Source organism: Pollachius pollachius, assembly GCF_949987615.1.
Source record: "Pollachius pollachius genome assembly, contig: scaffold_318, whole genome shotgun sequence".
Taxonomy (NCBI): domain Eukaryota; kingdom Metazoa; phylum Chordata; class Actinopteri; order Gadiformes; family Gadidae; genus Pollachius; species Pollachius pollachius.
In genome coordinates this window covers 1,708-22,500 of record NW_027641109.1, presented here as the reverse complement: position 1 = coordinate 22,500, position 20,793 = coordinate 1,708, and the positions used below count along the sequence as shown (strand labels likewise).

General features: G+C 51.3%; 1 protein-coding gene across 1 annotated transcript; it reads left to right on the top strand.

The window, feature by feature from the left end:
- Positions 1–399: 399 nt before the first annotated feature.
- On the top strand, positions 400–20,015 carry LOC307091750 (xylosyltransferase 1-like; the record flags this gene model as incomplete). Its single annotated transcript, XM_079759398.1, has 8 exons — positions 400–572; positions 1,122–1,324; positions 8,325–8,405; positions 10,109–10,325; positions 11,366–11,542; positions 16,825–17,103; positions 19,559–19,631; positions 19,866–20,015. Coding segments are annotated over 8 exons (1,353 nt in total), but the record flags the coding sequence as incomplete, so codon positions are not given.
- Between the last annotated feature and the right edge of the window lie 778 nt (positions 20,016–20,793).

Sequence of the window (20,793 nt, the reverse complement as noted above, 5' to 3'; positions counted from 1 at the left end):
CGTCCTAGCGCTGCCTCTCTCTCAGGTAAAGCTAATGCAAACGTCCTAGCACTGCCTCTGTTTCTCAGGTAAAGCTAATGCTAACGTCCTAGCATTGCCTCTGTCTGTCTCTCAGGTAAAACTAATGCTAGAGTCCTATCTCAGGTAAAGCTAACGCTAACGCCCTAGCTCAGGTTAAGCCAACGCTAACGTACTAGCTCAGTTAAAGCTAAAGCTAACGTTAGCACTGCCTCTGTCTGTCCTCCAGGTAAAGCTAATGCTAACGTTCTAGCGCTGCCTCTTTCTGTCCTCCGGGTAAAGCTAACGCAAACGTCCTAGCTCAGGTAAAGCTAACGCTAACGTCTTTGCTCAGGTAAAGCTAAAGCTAACATCCTAGCATTGCCTCTGTCTGTCTCACAGGTAAAGCTAATGCTAACGTGGTGTGGGACGAGGACGCGGTGGAGACGTTCCCCTCCAGGCCGGTGCGGATCGCCTTCGTCCTGGTGGTCCACGGCCGCGCCTCACGCCAGTTCCAGAGGCTCTTCAAGGCCATCTACCACGTCTCTCACTTCTACTACATCCACGTGGACCAGGTGAGCGAACAGGGAACCATCTACACAACATTTAGCAGACGCTTTTATCCAGAGCGGCTTACAATATGTACGTTTGTCAGAAGAAAGGGAAACAACAATATATCGCTGTAAGGATGTTCATATAAACACTAGGTTAACCGATTGCCCGTATACAACAGAGATTGCTAGGTGCTACACAATGCTCAGTACTATTTTTAAGTGCCAGGACGTACAACCTACAATAAGTGCGTAACAGGGGGGTGGGGAGGCTATGCAGAGTCTGGGTGAACATCCAGGAGAACAAACTATCCCTCCACTCTTGGGTCAGATCCCCGCTCAAGTGAGTGGTCAGTCAGTTGTAGTTGGAGGGGTGAAATCAATCACCCATGACTTTAGAAGAGTTCAAATCTTACTTTGAGTTTCAGTGTTTCTGCCGGCTGTATTTCTTTTTACAAATATGTCCTCAAAAACGATCCATGAGACAAAAGCCAGCATTTTTAACTTAACATTCACCCAAACGATTCTATTGATCTAATCTTGTTCTCCTCGTCCCCGTCGCCCCCCGCCCAGCGGTCCAACTACCTCCACCGGCAGGTCCAGACCCTGGCCTCCCAGTACCCCAACGTCCGGGTCACCCCCTGGCGCATGGCCACCATCTGGGGCGGGGCGAGCCTGCTGACCATGTACCTCCGGGCCATGGCCGACCTGCTGGCCATGAGGGAGTGGAGCTGGGACTTCTTCATCAACCTCAGCGCCGCCGACTACCCGATCCGGTACGAGGGGAGAACCTCCTAGCTCAGTGGTCGATAACGTAGCCTGGTGGCTTCCAACAGCGTTCCTCCACCTCGGTTTTTTTCCCCCCTTAATGGCATTTAATGTACGCACTTATTGTACGTTGAGCGTCCTTGCGCTCAAAAAACAGATACTATTGTTTGTGCGCCATTGTTAGAATTGTAATGGCCTTGGTGTTCAAAATGGCTGAGGCTGAATCTTACTTGCGTTTCTGGTCTTATGTAGTTTGTTAGTAGTATGTGGTTCATGGTGTTTGGTTCTTGGTTTGAACCCCAATGACTACAGTCTTACTACTTAGGCATGATTTAGCAACACTAACCATTGCTGACTGACATGCTAACACCGTTCTGCTAGAAACTGAACGACTCTTCCATGGCTCCCGAATGAGGTGTTGTGTGTGTGCTCGTTCAACACCGTTGCTCTTCTCTCCTTGAAGACCAGCATGCTAAACACACATGCTGGAACACACTCGCATGACACTGGACACACAACCCCCCTCCCCCCATGTTGATTGTTAGCTTCTGTGTAAATAGTCACTTCAAACCAGACGGATCAATAAGGCGGACGATCTTAAGATGCACTCATTCATGTCCGTCCCCCACTCCCGGAAAAAACGTTATTTGCTTTTCTTTCCATTGAAAAGGTAACATGTTGAACTGATTACCCGTTAATTACCCCGGGTCAATACTATCGACTCCCCTGCCCCCCTGCCCCGGTCCGAGTGCCTCGCCCCCCACTCCCCCACATTCCTCCTTAACAAGCCTGTAAAAGGTAATTAAATGCCACTAAGTCGTGGAGGAAACGCTCTCAGAGCCCAGTAAATAGCCCGTTGGAGGTGAACCTTTAGTGACACGTAGTTTGTAGTCCTGGTGGGCTTGTAGTCCTACTGGGACCAAAGGCTTCGCTGCTCTTTGATGTAGGGCCGCGCCCCCCCCCCCCACCCCCCAGACAGATGTCAACCAGTAGCAACAGTAAGTAGCCTCAGTACTGGCCTCTGGTAGCACTAGCCACTGGTAGCACTAGCCACTGTAGCACTAGCCACTGGTAGCACTAGCCACAGCACTAGCCACTAACTGCAACCAATGTAAGGCAGAAGTCATGTGCTTCTGGCTGTGTGTGTGTGTGTGTGTGTGTGTGTGTGTGTGTGTGTGTGTGCATGTGTGCATGGCTAGTGTGGGCTGGTGTGCATATGTGTAGGCATGTGTCTATGCCTATGGGTGTGTGTCTGTGTGTGTGTGTGTGTGTGTGTGTGTGTGTGCGCGCCCACACAGCTACCTGTGTTTGTTCAGCGTGGGAGCCTTGTTGTTCCTGCTGTCTTGTTCTCTCTTGCCACCTGTCTTTATGTTTGTGTGTTTTTGTATGTGTTTGTGTGCGTGTCTATCACTCTGTCTCGGTGTGTGTGTCTGGTTATACCTCTGTCTTTGTGCGTCCCTGGCTCGCGTTTTGTCTGTCTACCACAGAATGATTAAAGGTGTTTGTGTGCGTTTGCATGTGTGTACATGTGGGTCTGTGCGTTTGTATGTGTGTGTGTGTGTGTGTGTGTGTGTGTGTGTGTGTGTCTAGACTGTTTCTCTCTGGTCTCCAGCTCCCTCATTTGCATCTGGATGATGTGGTGGAGAAAAGGGGCTGACAGAGGAGGTTTAAAGCCCTGGTGGGAAATGAAACGATTGATGGAGAGAAAGAGAGAGAGAGAGAGAGGGGAGGAGGGAGAGAGAGAGAGCGAGAGAGAGGGGAGGAGGGAGGGAGGGGGAGAGAGAGAGGGGGAGAGAGATAGGGAGAGGGGGAGAGAGATGGAGAGAGATGGAGAGAGAGAGAGAGAGAGAGATGGAGAGAGAGAGAGAGAGAGAGGGGAGGAGGGAGGGAGGGGAGAGAGAGAGGGGGAGAGAGATAGAGAGAGATGGAGAGAGAGAGAGAGATGGGGAGGAGAAAGAGAGAGAGCGACAGAGAGATCGAGGAAATAAGAGGGAGAGAGCGACAGAGACAACAACAGAGGGACGAGGGAGAGAGAGGGGGAAAGAGAGACAGAGAGAGAGGGAGAGAGAGAGATAGAGATGAGGAGGAGAGACATCAGGCGGGTGAAATTGCGTTAAAAGGAGAGAGGGGGTGAGGACGGCATTGAGAGAGCGCAGGCAGGAGGAGGGGATGTATGTAAATCCTGCCTCTGTATCTTTGCTTCGCTTGTGCATCTGAAACCGCTGCGTAAACACACAGACCGAGCGAATGTGTGTTTACCGAGTCTGACTCGACGTGGACAGCAGCCATCCCAGTAATTGGCGGAGGATCCTCCCTCCAATCAGAGGCCTAAACACACACCGTCGCACAACAGAACCAGAGAGGGAGAGAGAGAACCCTGAAGCCGTTGGGTTCTGTTACCTCCTGTTAGCTGGAAGTCTCCAGGATCGGGTAGGAAGACACGAGGAAATCAATGTCTGAAAACAAGACAATGAAGACAGACTCCAGGATCTGATGTTTCTTTTACAAAGTCAGGAGCTCAGAACCACCGCAGGGCTCTGTGCTGCAGAGACCTCCCAGAGAATTTATTAAACACGCTGGTTCATACTGCAATTGATGCCTATAAAGTATAGTGTAGAGCTCAGACCAGTGCACCCGTAGAGCAGAAGGAATGAAGAGCTCTCCAAGTCTCTTTACCACCTATAGAGCTCTCTAAGTCTCTTTACCACCCATAGAGCTCGAAGTCTCTTAACCACCCATAGAGCTCTAAGTCTCTTTACCACCCATAGAGCTCTCCAAGTCTCTTTACCACCCATAGAGCTCTCTAAGTCTCTTTACCACCCATAGAGCTCTAAGTCTCTTTACCACCCATAGAGCTCTCTAAGTCTCTTTACCACCCATAGAGCTCTCCAAGTCTCTTTACCAGTCATTCAAGCTCTAAGTCTCTTTACCACCCATAAAGCTCTCTAAGTGTCTTTACCAGTCATAGAGCTCTAAGTCGCTTCACCACCCATAGAGCTTTAAGTTATTTACCTCCATAGAGCTCTATGTCTATTAGGTGCTCTATTTCTCTTAACTTCCATAGAGCTCTAAGTCTTTTAAGTGCTCTAAGTCGCTTAACCTCCATAGAGCTCTAAGTCTTTTAAGTGCTCTAAGTCTCTTAACCCCCATAGAGCTCTAAGTCTTTTAAGTGCTCTAAGTCTCATAACCCCCATAGAGCTCTAAGTCTTTTAAGTGCTCTAAGTCGCTTAACCCCCATAGAGCTCTAAGTCTTTTAAGTGCTCTAAGTCTCTTTACCGCCATAGAGCTCTAAGTCTCTTTAGAGAATATGATGGTGGACACACTAAACACTATAAGTCTGGTCAGAAGCCCCCCCCGGTCGATGCCCCTGTTTGTCCAGATGGAGATAGTCTCCGGCCCCCCTCACTGTTTGCCTCCTCTGGAGGTTCAGGAATGCATTCCCCCCCACACCCCCAGGCTCCCCCCAGCCCTGGTCCAGCCCGCCGCTGGGTGTTATCAGTGGAGATGGAGACACTCCCGTTATGTCCCCTCTGCTGCCTGATACTGTCTGTCCTGCCGGATGGACGGCTCTCATAGGACGACTCACACAGACACACACCGGGGCGGGGGGGAGGGGGGGGGACACGTCCGGCTGGGGGGTGTGTGTGTGTGTGTGTGTGTGTGTGTGTGTGTGTGTGTGTGTGAGAGCGACAGGGAGAGAGAGTGTTGTGTGTGTGTGTGTGTGTGTGTGTGTGTGTGTGTGTGTGTGTGTGTGTGAGAGCGACAGGGAGAGAGAGAGTTGTGTGTGTGTGTGTGTGTGTGTGTGTGTGTGTGTGTGTGTGTGCGTGCGTGTGTGTGTGTGTGTGTGAAATACAGAGGGAGAGAGCGTGTGACAGTCGGGGTTCCAGGGTTTACGGATGGCTTGTGGTTACAGGGCTGGAAAAAAATTCCTCTGTTTTTATATGTATGCTCGGTGTGTGTGTGCGTGCATGTGTGAGTGAGTGTGTGTGGGAATATGTGTGTATGGCAATGTGTGTGTGCATGTGCATATGTGAACGCAGATGTGTAGGCATGCGTGTGTGTGTTTGTGTCTGTGTGTGTGTGTGTGTGTGTGCATCTGTACGCATGTGTGAATGCAGATGTGTAGGGTTGTTCCTGTGTGTGTGTGTGCGTGCTCGTGCCAACGCATGAGTGCCTACGTGTGTGTGTAAGAATGTGTCCTTGTGACCCGATGACAAGAAGTTGTAGTTCTACTTGCAGTAGTTGTAGTTCTACTTGCAGTAGTTCTACTCCTCAGTCTCAGAGTTGCGTCTCCTCCTGCTCCTCCTCTGTGTGTTGGACCCTGCGCTCCTCCCTGCTCCTCCCTGCTCCTCCCTGACCCCGCTGAGGTCCCTAGCGTCCCCGCCCCCCTAGCGTCCCCGCCCCCCTAAGCCGTCCCCTCTCCGGGCACCAGCACGGCCCGGCGCTCCCAGCGGCGCCGTCACCGTAAACACTCACAAACACAACAAATGAGTCCTAATGCGCGCGCGGTCTCCGGCACGCTGCGCTTTACACCACATCAATTAGCTCTTATTTATTTCATTCTTCAGAGGAACGGCTTCCCGAACCCCGCAGCCAAAACAACTCCTCCGACTGAATTTACCCGAGCTTATTACCGGCTTAGCGACCTCTTTTACCCCTTTTTAATTTTCCAGAACACACATGATGTGAATGTATGAGCGGGCTGTGTCTCTCGGAGGTTCAGCGCAGTGCGCAGCGTTCATCACCGGTGATGGCATTCAGCGAGCCCCCCAGGGCCGCGCACTACACACCCCGGCTTGTTAAAAAGGGCAGGTTATGAATTTAACATTAGGGCATCAAAGTGAAACCGTGGCATGGTGATGGAGGGTAATTGGCTAAGATGCTGAGTGGAGCAGATTCGGGTTGGCGGGGATGGGGCTGGAGGGTGGAGAGGGGGGGGGGGGGGGGGGGGGGGGGGGGGGGAGGGGGGGGGGAGAGGGGGGGGGTGAGGCTTTGTGAGGCCATCGGAGACGCAGCCTTTCACTGAGTCACACGGCACTCCCTGTTGATCACTTCAATTAAGGAGTGGGACCGAGTGTGTGTCTCTGTGCACGCCTGTGTGTGTACTGACATTTGTACGGCGGTGTGAGAGTGTGTGTGTTTGTGTGTGTATTTGTGTTTGTGTGCTGGTGTGTGTATCTGTGTGCGTGCATGCATGTGTGTGTGTGTGCGTGTGTGTGTCTGTGTATGGATGTGTATGCCAGTGTGCGTGTGTGTGTGTGTTTGTGTGTGTGTGTGTGTGTGTGTGTGTGCATGCCTATGCCTGTGTGTGTGTGTGTGTGTGTGTGCCTGTGTGTGCGTGTGCGTGTGTGCGTGTGTGTGTGTGTGTGTGTGTGTGTGTGCATGCCTATGCCTGTGTGTGTGTGTGTGTGTGTGTGTGTGTGTGTGCGTGTGTTCGTGTGTGCGTGTGTGCGTGTGTGCGTGTGTGTGTGTGTGTGTGTGTGCAGCCACAGGCCTGACAGTAAGTAAACCAGACCCAGCGACAGGACGACCACTCAGGTGGCAAATCTGAAGCCTGACCTGAATTCCCCCCGGTGTGTGTGTGTGTGTGTGTGTGTGTTTCTTTGTGTGTTTCTTTGTGTGTGAAAGAGACAAAAGGTCAGATGTACAACTTTGTACAATTTTGGAGTTCATCCAAACACAGCGGCTCTTCTCTCCATACTGCCGCAGAGGCAAAGCTAAGATTGACTTTGTACTTATTCTACTTCCTGGTGTAGGAATTAGTAATACAAGGCCAACCTAGATTTACTTCACATACCTTAAATAACTAATAACCTAAGTAATTAGTAGTAATGAAATGTATGTGCCTTATTATATCAATATTGCCATGGCTAATTACCGAGATCCATGAACCATGAGATTCGCTCCACCTGGAACTCTTCTTCACATCGTCTTCGAGCTTGACTGGAGCTCGCTGCTCCGCGGCAGCGCCCCGGAAACGGAGACACATCTGGGTCTCAGCGCAGCGTCAGGACATCTTCTCCCATGAAGACTCATTCACCAATAAACACGAATAAAGATTTATTTTGAATGATAACATAAGAGAGATTATTTTGCATGATGAATCTTTGGCGTGAGCCCCGTCACGGATCCAAGTCGACGTGTGGACTTGGCATATCCTGCCAGGACCAGCAGGGGCGGAGCCTTCCCCTGGACCGGTAGACTGGGGCAGACCTGGTGGTCGTGGGAGGGGGAGCATCGAACGTTAGACTACTCTTTATAAAGCAGGTGTAGGCAGGTGATTGGTGATTGGTGATTGGCGAACTGGTGCGTGTGAGTTGAGTCCTCCTGGTAGAACTTGCGCTAAAGCATACATTTCTCTCCAAAAAACACTTTGTAAATGAAAACTTTAAAATTTCCCCTTAAAAAAATACACAAAATGTTCAAATAGAAAGTGTTCAGATCGAAAATAATGTAAAAAATGGTATTGAGCTGTTCTGCATTTTATATAAGACATTTAATAAATAAAATAAATATACTTAAAAAAAAAAGTTGAATATTCTTTTTTTTTTGGAAAAAAAATATTGAAATCGAAATCAAAAATTGATTAATCACACAGCCCTATTGCAGGCGTACTCGGCCCTCATACAGAGGGAAAGAGTCACTGATGAGGGCATCACCCGCAGAGCAAAGCTTTCAGCCTGTCTGGATGTGGCAGTGTGAACCACATGTCATCGAGGCATTGTGCGTCCAAAGTGCGAGTTCATTCTGAGCTATATTTTATTTCGTGGTCAAGTGAAACAATGGGAATGGCGTGTGGGAGCGAGGGGGTAAGGACTGACTAGAGCAGAGCCGGTGACACCGTGTCACAAGTGCTGCTGTTCGTACAAATTGCCAAACTGCTGTAAAGTATAGCCGCCGGGATCCAAACGTCATGTTTTCTGAACAGGTTCATAACCGGAAACATGGGACCCATTTGTTAAGCTTGGGCTCGTTATTTGATTTGCTTTTTATTGTTTGTTGTTCCAGGAGCAACAATCAGCTGGTGGCGTTCCTGTCCAAATACCGAGACATGAACTTCATCAAGTCCCACGGCAGAGACAACGCCAGGTGAGGGGGCCTCGCACGCACGCATGCACGCACCAACACACACGCACATGCTCACACATGCATGCACGTGCAGGCACACAAACGGACACACACACAAACACACGCACACAGCTGAACACACACAAACACGCAAGGAAACGCACATATACACGGCCAGACACACAGACACACACACGCGCGCACGCCACAAGCACGCAAACACACAAACACACTCACTCACTCACTCACTCACGCACGCACTCACTCACTCACTCACTCACTCACTCACTCACTCACGCCCTCTCCCTTTACCCACGTGCCCATGGACCCCTATGTCTCTCTCTCTGCCTCTTGCTCTCCAATACGCACTCGTGCACGATTCCAATTGTCATGCCAGTGTGAGGTTCTGCGACTGAGTCATAATCCAATTACCGCCCCCATCTGCGTCGTCCTTGATTAATGTCGGAGGTGTCTCTCGCCCAGTGGGGGTGATACACGCCCGCCATCACTGACCGCCCACACCCCGACCATCACCACGTCCGTCCGTCTGGGTCTCCTCCGGCCTCCGTCACCACGTCCGTCCGTCTGGGTCTCCTCCGGACTCCGTCACCTCGGAATTAAAAAGCTGCAGTCATGGAAGTTATGATGTTACCGGCTGGGGCGTTCAGGTTTAACCTCCTGCGGTGTCCGTCTAGCAGTTTAATGAGTTTTGTGTACTCGAAGACAAGGCGGTCTTGTTAGAAATGAAAAATGAGGACCCTATTCGTTTTGATATTACTTTGAGCAGTGAGCCTTCATTTAAAGAATAAACAATCAAAATGGTATAGCTACATACCCCGTATTATGTGTCATGGATGGTGTCATTATGTGGGTATTTCTTACCACACAATAGGTGTGCGGCAGACTGAGAGGGCTTACCTTGGCCTGTCTCGCTCTCACACACACCGTCGCAGGAAAGCACATCAATTATTGACGCTGGTCCCTCTGCCATCTGCTGAATATATAACTGGGTCGAGGAGCAGGTCAACCGCTGCTATGGAGAGGAGAAAACAATATGTTTAGAACTGTAAAATAAAGTGATGATATAACATAGACAGAATATGCACATAGAATAAGAATAACTCACAAGTTACCACCAACAAACGTTAACATTGGTGAACAATACTGTACCACCGAAATGTTAACTGAATGCTTGTGTGTGTGTGCGCGCATGTGTCTGTGTGTGCGTATGTGCGCGTGTGTTTGTGTGCGTGTGTTTGTGTGAGTGTGTGTGTTTGCATGTGTATGTGCGGGTGCTTGTGTCTCCCTGCGTGAGTGTGTGTGTGTGTGTGTATGTGTGTGCGCGTGTGTGTGTGTGTGTGTGTGTGTGCGCGTGTGTGTGTGTCTCCTTGTGTGTGTGTCTGTGTGTGTGTGCGCCTGTGTGCATGTGTTTGTGTGTGTCTGTGTGTGTGTGCGCCTGTGTGCATGTGTTTGTGTGTGTCTGTGTGTGTGTGTCTCTGTGTGTGTGCGCGTGTGTGTTTGTATGTGTGTGTCTCTGTGTGTGTGCGTGCGTGTGTGTGTGTGCGTGTGTGCGTGCGTGTGTGCGCGTGTGTGTGTGTGTGTGTCTCTGTGTGTGTGTGTGTGTGTGTGTCTCTGTGTGTGCGTGCGCCTGTGTGCGTGTGTTTGTGTGTGTCTGTGTGTGTGTCTGTGCGTGTGTGTCCTCCTCGCTCCACCGTGCCCACCAGGTTCATCCGGAAGCAGGGTCTGGACCGGCTGTTCTTGGAGTGTGACACCCACATGTGGCGGCTCGGCGACCGCAAGATCCCAGAAGGCATTTCAGTGGACGGCGGCTCCGACTGGTTCCTGCTGAACCGCCTGTTTGTGGAGTACGTGATCAACTCCAAGGACGACCTGGTCAGCAGCATGAAGCGCTTCTACGCCTACACACTGCTGCCTGCCGAGGTAACGCACCTGCACACACAACGCACACACACACACACACACACTGATGCCTGCCGAGGTAACGCACCTGCACACACAACGCACACACAGATATACACACTGCTGCCTGCCGAGGTAACGCACCTGCCCACACAACGTACACACACACACACACACACACACACTGATGCCTGCCGAGGTAACACACATGCACACACAATGCACACACACACACACACACACACACACACACACACACACACACACACACACACACACTGCTGCCTGCCGAGGTAACGCACCTGCACACGCACACACAGATATACACACTGCTGCCTGCCGAGGTAACTCACCTGCACACACAACGCACACACACACACACACACACACACTGCTGCCTGCCGAGGTAACGCACCTGCACACACAACGCACACACACATATACACACAAAGACTATAAATAAATTCAGAGCCTCATTTCAAATCCTCTCTCCCTCTCTCTCGCCCCAACTCTTTCTCTCTCTCTCTCTCGCTACCCCTCCCTCTCTCTCCCCCCTCTCCCCCTCCCCCCCTCTCTCCCCCCCCTCTCCCCCTCCCTTTTTCTCCCTCGTTTTATCTCTCTCTCCCCCCCTCCCTCTCTCTCTCTCCCCCCTCTCCCCCTCCCCCTCCCTCTCTCCCCCCCTTTCCCCCTCCCTTTCTCCCCCCCTCCCTCCCCCTTATTCTCTCTCTTTCCCCCCCTCCTCCCTCCCCCTCGCTTTATCTCTCTCTCCCCCCTCCCTCTCTCTCTCTCCCCCCTCTCCCCCTCCCCCCCACTCCCCCTCCCTTTCTCCCCCCCCTCCCTCCCCCTTATTCTCTCTCTCTCCCCCCCTCCTCCCTCCCCCTCGCTTTATCTCTCTCTCCCCCCTCCCTCTCCCTCTCTCCCCCCCTCTCCCCCTCTCCCCCTCCCTTTCTCCCCCCCTCCCTCCCCCTTATTCTCTCTCTCTCCCCCCGTCCTCCCTCCCCCTCGCTTTATCTCTCTCTCCCCCCTCCCTCTCTCTCTCCCCCCCTCTCCCCCCCCCCCAGTCATTCTTCCACACGGTGCTGGAGAACAGCGCTCACTGTGAGTCCATGGTGGACAACAACCTGCGCATCACCAACTGGAACCGCAAGCTGGGCTGTAAGTGTCAGTACAAGCACATCGTGGACTGGTGCGGCTGCTCGCCCAACGACTTCAAGCCTGCAGACTTCCACCGTTTCCAGGTAAGGAAACTCATTCCTCCCCCTGGGAGAGAGAGAGCGGTGGTGGAGGGGTGGGGGGGGGTGGTGACGTAGGAACTGAATACAGATTCAGCTCCCGCCCTTTTCTCCGAGGACTTCCCTTCGGCGAAACCCGGAGGCGATTTGTAGTTCTTAGAAGGAGCCGTCCTCTGCTACCACGTTAAACTCCAAGAATTGTTGTCATTTAACTTGTTAAGTCCATTTATTGATAGCTCTCCACAGTATAACCTTACAGTACATTTACATTTACATTCAGGGTATTTAGCAGACGCTTTTATCCAAAGCGACTTACAATAAGTACATTTGTCAGAAGAAAGAGAAGGAACAATACATCGCTGTCGGTACAGTAAGGATGTTCATAGAACCAAGTGCCGAGCACTAACCATCACTAGGTCAACCCATTCCCGTACCCAACAGAGATAGCTAGGATAAGTTGCTACACCATGCTAGGCACTATAACTAAGTGCGACATAAGGGCGTACATTAAGTGCCACGACGTACAACATACAATAAGAAGGGGGGATGGGAGGGGGTGGCTATGCAGAATCTAAGTCTACAGCATCACCACGACGGCGGGAGACTCTCGGCACTCACAATGTCCCTAGTCATCACTGTGCGCTCACTAGTGACCGGGAAATGGCTACTGTGAATTATAGAATAGAGGCGCCAAACTAAGTCAACTTAACAGGTCCTCCCAGTGTCGTCATGTGTGCCGACACACACCCAGCCCTGGATTCAGACCAGACCAAACGATCCAAATCACCAGGCAGCCAGGAAACCAAACGCTCACAGAGTGACTCAGAGAGAACCAGGGGAAAGGGATCGCTTTACAATAATGGGACATTATTATACCGTTTATTAAACAGGAGTTAGTTCATTAGTTAATGCAGTATTAGGCATTAACGATCGGTTAATTAATAACAGTGAATGGTCTAGTAATCATTTAAATATTGGTTCATGTTAACTAAGGTATTAATGTATTCATTATTCAATAGAATATGGGTTTACTCTTTTCGCATCCTTGACTAACTAACCCCAACCCCAACCCCTTTGGTATTCCAATATAACAATGCTTATTACTGCATTAACTAATGTTAATGAATGGTTAATTAATGCACCCTTATCGTATAGTGAGTGAAAGACAGACAGAGGGACACCATGAGGTCTCTTCCTCACCGCCAGCGCGGCGGAGGAACCACGGAGCAATAATGTCCTCACAGTCTGCAGATCCCCCCCAGCTGCCCCTGCGTAGCGTCTGGGGCTGACCTCATCTCTGAGTCCTGCAGCCAGCCTGACTCCTGTCTGCACCCCGTCCTGCCAACCTGGCAACCAGACCCACGCCCACAGCCCCTGGCTCAGAACGGGTTGGTAGCGCACCCTAGGTCTGATGGGCACCCTGGGTCTGCTCTAGTCCTGGTACTGGTCTGATGGGCACCCTGGGTCTGCTCTAGTCCTGGTCCTGGTCTGCTCTAGTCCTGGGACTAGTCCCGGGTCTAGTCCTGGGGTCTCTCCTCTAGTCCTGGGGTCTCTCCTCTAGTCCTGGGGTCTCTGCTCTAGTCCTGGGGTCTCTGCTCTAGTCCTGGGGTCTCTGCTCTAGTCCTGGGGTCTCTCCTCTAGTCCTGGGGTCTCTCCTCTAGTCCTGGGGTCTCTCCTCTAGTCCTGGGGTCTAGTCCTGGGGTCTCTGCTCTAGTCCTGGGGTCTCTGCTCTAGTCCTGGGGTCTCTCCTCTAGTCCTGGGGTCTAGTCCTGGGGTCTCTGCTCTAGTCCTGGGGTCTCTGCTCTAGTCCTGGGGTCTCTCCTCTAGTCCTGGGGTCTCTGCTCTAGTCCTGGGGTCTCTGCTCTAGTCCTGGGGTCTCTGCTCTAGTCCTGGGGTCTCTCCTCTAGTCCTGGGGTCTCTGCTCTAGTCCTGGGGTCACTCCTCTAGTCCTGGGGTCTCTGCTCTAGTCCTGGGGTCTCTGCTCTAGATCCACGGAGAAAGAATGAATAGCTCTCTTTTCATGAGCTGATAAGCCAGGTTTTAAGGCATTAGTTGGGCATTAGTGACCCATGATTAAGGCTTTGCCAACACTTATGGTTGTTACACTTTGTAAAGCCCGGAATGTGGCAGGAGTTCCTTCTATTTATTGCTGCAGGTTAACTCTGCTAAATGACTCAATGTGCCTGAGGTCTCCAGACTACAGGAGCTGTAGAATAAGGAGACAGTTGGGTGTCTGTGTGGTTTATTATAAGGTGGCCCAGGCATCCACAAGTCTGTGGGAGACATGAGGAATGGCCAGCTTTGGACAGGTCACTTAGTTCAGCCCAGGACACGAAGGAAATGCCAACACACACACACACACACACACACTCGCACACACACACACACACAAACAAACAGCTCCTTGTGGGTGAGAATATTCCCTGGCTGCCAGGCCTTGGATTCAGTGTCGACCTTCACCAAGCTGAGACTTTCCCACCCCACGGGCATGTAGGTAGAAACAGATGATTAATATTTGTCGGGTACGATACAAAAACACCTCTTCTTTTATATCTCCTTCCCACTGTTGTTGCCCGGCCATGAGAGCCTTCTCCTCTCTGATCCCCCCCCCCCCCCCCCTGGCGTGGAGGTGTTCACCGCGGGAGAAACTCACAGTAAATAGTTTCTTGTCTGAGGGTTAAAAAGATTGTCTTTGTTTCCCTGCCAAGCGGTGGACAGCAGCGTTTCCACGAGGCACCGCCGACTACACACCCATTAGTGTGAGACGCACACACAGAGTGAGAAGGCAGCGGGGACGACATCACATGGGGCGCAGAGAAGAAGGCGTCGTTATCGAGGCGGAGGAGAGCGATGGAGACGGATGAGCCACAGCAGAAGGCGACGGCTAATTAAGTCTTTCATTCCAGCCGCTGGCGCTCTCCCCTCTTAGCGACGCCTGCTTTCTATTTACAAATCATAATCAGCCCGGGGCATCGTTTCACCCTCGCGTGATCCTTCTTCTATTTATTTATTTCCGACCTCCTTCCGATCTGTCGTCGGCCGACCGCGCGTCTCGGCGCTCTCGGCTGATGTGGCGTAATCTGGGTGCGTCGGGGTGCGTCGCTCTGGCAGAGTGGTGCCCTCCCGGCCCCGGGGGCCCTTCGTCGCGCCCCCTCCCCCGTCTCCCCCAGCGAGTCCCTTTGTCCGCAGCCACAGAGCAACGTGATCGTGGTTTAAAGCGTCCGTGTGAAAGGACCTCTGTGACACAGGCAGACGTGTTAAGTGCCTGATTATGTGCCAGCGTTTGAGCAGGAATGAACCTTCATAGAAATCAAACGATGGGTTCCTTAAGACGTTGTTTTGCTGATGAGTGCGACACACCGTCTGAGAAGTATACGAATACTACTAATACTACTTCTAATAAGTAGACTAATGTCTGTATACTAAGCCATTATACAAATTATGCTAATGTCGATGTACTAAGTCATAATAAAACGTATACTAATGTCTTTAGACTAAGACATTATAACAAGTATACTAATTTCTATATACTAAGACATTAAGTATATTGTCTATATTAGCATTGCAATAACAACCCAGAAGTATTGAATTCATTCAAGCGAAAGCTCTACTCTGTAGTGTTTGGTTTGAGCCATCGAATGTAAAGAATAAGGTTTGAACAGGTGTGTGGTGTGTGTTCAGCACACACGTCACACACACCTGTGCAAACCTTATTCTTCAGTCTACTCTACTAGTTGTAGTCTCTGTAAACCAGTGTCTTTGGCTTGGCTGGTTCTATTTGCATGCGGCCTTTGCTGCTGCTTTATAAGATGCAGCACATAACACTCGGATGTTTCTACACGGTTCCACCGCAGCTGGGAGAGGGAAGAATGACGCGCTGTCGTCCGCACCAGTGGACGTGCACCCGGGGGAGATGATAGATGGATTAATATACTGCATATGTTTTATATATATATATAGTATGTATTAGTCACATAACTCAAATCAGGCAGAGTGAGTGAAGGCAGAGCGGAGGTTGCAGCTGTTCTGTGAGACAACTGACGTGGTTTGTTTTATGAGTGGTTCGCAGAATTTATTCATTGTTTTTATGTACGAGCAGAACCACGTCACATTCAAACCAAATATCATCAACGTTTACTAAAACCGAAATGACAGTATTTTTGATTTGGATTGAAACTAATTGATAGATTGTAGATGCTTACTGTTCCTAACATAAGACCAAAGATACATAGATACAGATAGATAGATAGATAGATAGATAGATAGATAGATAGATAGATAGATAGATAGATAGATAGATAGATAGATAGATAGATAGATAGATAGATAGATAGATAGATAGATAGATAGAACGATTGGCCACTTCCCTGGCCTGAGGGGTTGTGTGTAGACGACCCGGTCTGAAGGCTGCTGTGGTATGAATTGTAAAGAGGGTCCCAGTTGCTTCAGGAAGTCTTCTGCTGGTCGTCCAGCCGTGGTTGTTGGTTCGGTTCCCCCCCATTCTGCTGCTCACTCCACTGAGCGTCGGACAGTTCACTGCCTCCCCGCAAAACGACACGTCCCGCGAGACGCCAGGGCAGAACTTTGGTTATTAATATTATAGTGCTGGTATTATGTGAAGCACAGATAACAAATATCCATGTGGTCGGCCATGTTGGATCGCCACCCACTCTGGCATTGTTGTTTTTAGGAGGAAAATAACTATGAGATTCTCTTTTGGAATCGCCCCCACAAAACTAAATGGAGCTTTGTTTTTGTTCTGTCCAGAAAGTGAGAAAAGGAGTGCGTCATTAGAGCAAAAATAGAACAGCTTTGATTTGATTTAATTAACTTGATTAGCTTTATAACCCAGCGTTGCATCATTTGCTTTCTATCAAACTTTATTTTCCATTTTTATGTTCACTATCGCACTCAGACACAAAGCACTCTCGTTGTTGATTATTCTCCCAGCCTTTTGGTGAGCTGGCGTTACTAAATCCTCTTCTTCTTCTTTTTCTTCTCCTCCTCCCCTCCTCCTCCTCCTCCTCCTCCTCCTCCCCTCCTCCTTCCCTCCTCCTCCTCCTCCTCCCCCTCCCCCTCCTCCTCCTCCTCCTCCTCCTCCTCCTCCTCCCTTTCTCCTCCTCCTCCTCCTCCTCCTCCCCCTCCCCCTCCTCCTCCTCCTCCTCTTCCCCTCCTCCTCCCCTCCTCCTCCTCCTCCTCTTCCCCTCCTCCTCCTCCTCCTCCCCTCCTCCTCCTTCTTCTCCTCCTCCGCCTCCTCCTCCTCCTCCTCCTCCTCCTCTCCCTGACAGCAAACGGCGCGGCCCACCTTCTTCGGCAGGAAGTTCGAGGCGAGCGTGAACCAGGAGATCGTGAACCAGCTGGACAGCTTCCTGTTCGGGCCGCCGCCGCCGGGAACGCCGGCGCTCCACGCCTACTGGGAGAGCGTGTACGACGAGCCGGACGGCGTGGCCTCGCTCAGCGACCCCCAGCTCACCCTCTTCCACTCCTTCTCCCGGCTCGGCCTGGCCCGGGCCGCCGCCTCCCTTCAAGGGGTCCCGCACGACCACAGCTGCAGGTCCGTCCCCACGGCAACACGCACGCATGGGATGCACGCACACACACACGGGATGTAGAGATGCACACGACGCACGCACCCACACTCATGCACACTCCTACAACCACAACGACAACACATGCTCGTACAGAATGAAGGCACCATGTTATCTGTCAGACCTTTTTCCCTTTAACACACACACACACACAGACACACACACAGACACACACACACACACACACACACACAAAATCAATGTATCTTAAGATAGAAATGAATGACAATGAATGAACAAGTTAAGTTAAATTGTCGTTGTATGTATTTTAGCCATGCTATATATTCTCACATACATAGACAGACACACACACACACACACACACACACACACACACAGCAAAGGAAGGTCAATATCCAGTTTCACATAAAGAGCTGTGCTCACAACCACACACATCCATTAGCCACAGAAAAAATGGACAGTTTGGTTTGAGTCCATTTTCCCACACACACACGCACACACACACACACACACACACACACACACACACACACACACACACACACACACACACACTGAGACACAATGAGACACACACACAGACACACTGAGACATACACACAGACTAACACACACACACACACACACACACACACACACACTGAGACACACACACACACACACACAGAGACACACACTGAGACACAATGAGACACACACAGACTAACACACGCACACACGCACACACACACACACACACACACACACACACACACACACACACACACACACAGACACAATGAGACACACACACAGACACACTGAGACATACACACAGACTAACACACACACACACACACACACACACACACACACTGAGACACACACACACACACACACAGAGACACACACTGAGACACAATGAGACACACACAGACTAACACACGCACACACGCACACACACACACACACACACACACACACACACACACACACACACACACACACACACACACACACACACAGCCCGCAGTCAGGGCGAGAACCCAAAGCCTCTCCACCCTTTGACTCCCCCCTCCTGCTCCACCCTTGGCGTCATATGTCAACGTGAAGCACACCGTCAGGACAAAGGGTGGGGTCAGGGCCTCCGCTAATACGGACTCCTGGAAGATAAGCCGGCGTTCTAGTCAATTAAGCTCTGCGGTAATAATTCTATATAGGTCACCGTGTTGGAAGCTCTCCCTCGGGGCACATGTATTCTTAGTAGGACTTCCAAAGCAATCTTGGAACATATGTGGTTTAGGTGGTATGGGGGGGGGGGGGAATGAAAGGGAAAGAGCAGCACATAGTCAACGGTTCCATGAGGCAGGCGGGGTCTGAAGTTAGGATCCATGCTGAGTTGTGTGTTTAAGACATTCTAGATGATTAACACACTCATATTGGAGTTGCTGTCACGATGACGCAAGCTCGTAAAAACCTGAGCCGAGATCCGGCCAGCCGCGGGGAAGGCACCAAGGCCCCTCCGTGCTTAATGAGGTGCTCCACAGCGCGTCTCGTAGCGCAGGTCTGAGTCCCAACGTGGATATACACCATGTAGAGAGGATCACGTAGCGCAGGTCTGAGTCCCAACGTGGATATACACCATGTAGAGAGGATCACGTAGCGCAGGTCTGAGTCCCAACGTGGATATACACCATGTAGAGAGGATCTCGTAACGCAGGTCTGTAGATCTACGTTAATGTAGATCCACATCGTGTCACCGTGCGCTTCTGTGCTCAAGCGACGGAACAGGCCTGCTGGCAGAGCCTGAGGAGACATGGGAAGTGTGTGTGTGTGAGGGCGCACGTGTGTTTGTGAGTGTGCACGGGCGTGCGCGTGTGTGAGGGTGCGCGTGTGTGCATGTGTGTGTTAGGGTGCATGAGCATGTGTGTGTGAGCGTGCAGTTGTGTGTGTGTGTGTGTGTGTGTGTGTGTGTGTGTGTGTGTTTGTGTTTGTGAGGGCTCACGCGCGTGTGTGTGTGTGTCTGTGTGTGTGTGTGTGTGTGTGTGTGTGTGTGTGAGTGTGAGTGTGAGTGAGGGCTCACGCGCGCGTGTGTGTGCGTGTATGTGCGTGTGCCTGAGTGTGTGTGTGTGTGTGTGTGTGTGTGTGTGTGTGTGCAGGAAGCAACAGCAAAACATATCTTTCACATGCGCCAGACCAAAATATCGTATATTCAATAACAGTTGATTGGTGGATTTAAGGATCGATTTACATATCCCGTTCACTTTGCAGGCCTTTGCATGTTAACTCGGCAACCGCTAAACTCGCAGCCTTGATGCCGTCATGCAAGCAGTGTCAGAGCGGTTAAAGTGAAACCATTTAACCTGCCTCTAGGCTGCTCCGCCTTGTCACAGTCCATCGGGGCTTCTGTTCGTGTGGTTGTTCCCACACATGTTCCATGCATCGTGTCCCCACTGAGGCTATAGTCTAATGCGCTGAATACAGTGGTCTGTAGCCCAACGCCTCCAAGAGGCTCCGACCTTTACAGACGCTGCCCTTTGAATGGGGGGTCTTCAGCTTCCTGTTAGGTAACCGGAATACTGATGGTGTAGAGTAAAGGTGCATGGCTGTGTGTGTGTGTGTGTGTGTGTGTGTGTGTGTGTGTCGGTGTGTGTGTGTGTGTGTATGTGTGTGTATGTGTGCGTAGTGTGTGTGTGTGTGTGTGTGTTTGTGCATGTTTGAGAGTGTCTCTTGTCTGTGTGTGTGTGTGCACTTGCTGTGAGACTTGAGATGCGTGTGCCCTCGTGCGCTCTCGTGCACAGTGTTCTACATAGTGCACGTGCGGGGCGCCCCGGCTGTGGGCGGACAGATGGCGGGGGGGCGACAGCGGGAGACGGAGGGAGGGTTTGAAGTGGTTCTGCGCTCACTGTGTCCGCGGCGGGCCCACGACGGGGGCTCTAAACGAAGCCTCGGTCTAACCTCTCTCAGCCGTCTGCCTCTCTTACTGCCTGCAGCGCTACAGTAGAGCGACCCAATGAGTCTCAGGCTATCACAGCCTTCTGCCTCTCTTACTGCCTGCAGCGGTACAGTAGAGCGACCCAATGAGTCTCAGCCTATCTCAGCCGTCTGCCTCTCTTACTGCCTGCAGCGGTACAGTAGAGCGACTCAATGAGTCTCAGCCTATCTCAGCCGTCTGCCTCTCTTACTGCCTGCAGCGGTACAGTAGAGCGACCCAATGAGTCTCAGGCTATCACAGCCGTCTGCCTCTCTTACTGCCTGCAGCGGTACAGTAGAGCGACCCAATGAGTCTCAGCCTATCACAGCCGTCTGCCTCTCTTACTGCCTGCAGCGGTACAGTAGAGCGACCCAATGAGTCTCAGCCTATCACAGCCGTCTGCCTCTCTTACTGCCTGCAGCGGTACAGTAGAGCGACCCAAGGAGTCTCAGCCTATCACAGCCGTCTGCCTCTCTTACTGCCTGCAGCGGTACAGTAGAGCGACCCAATGAGTCTCAGCCTATCACAGCCGTCTGCCTCTCTTACTGCCTGCAGCGGTACAGTAGAGCGACCCAATGAGTCTCAGCCTATCACAGCCGTCTGCCTCTCTTACTGCCTGCAGCGGTACAGTAGAGCGACCCAATGAGTCTCAGCCTATCACAGCCGTCTGCCTCTCTTACTGTCTGCAGCGGTACAGTAGAGCGACCCAATGAGTCTCAGCCTATCACAGCCGTCTGCCTCTCTTACTGTCTGCA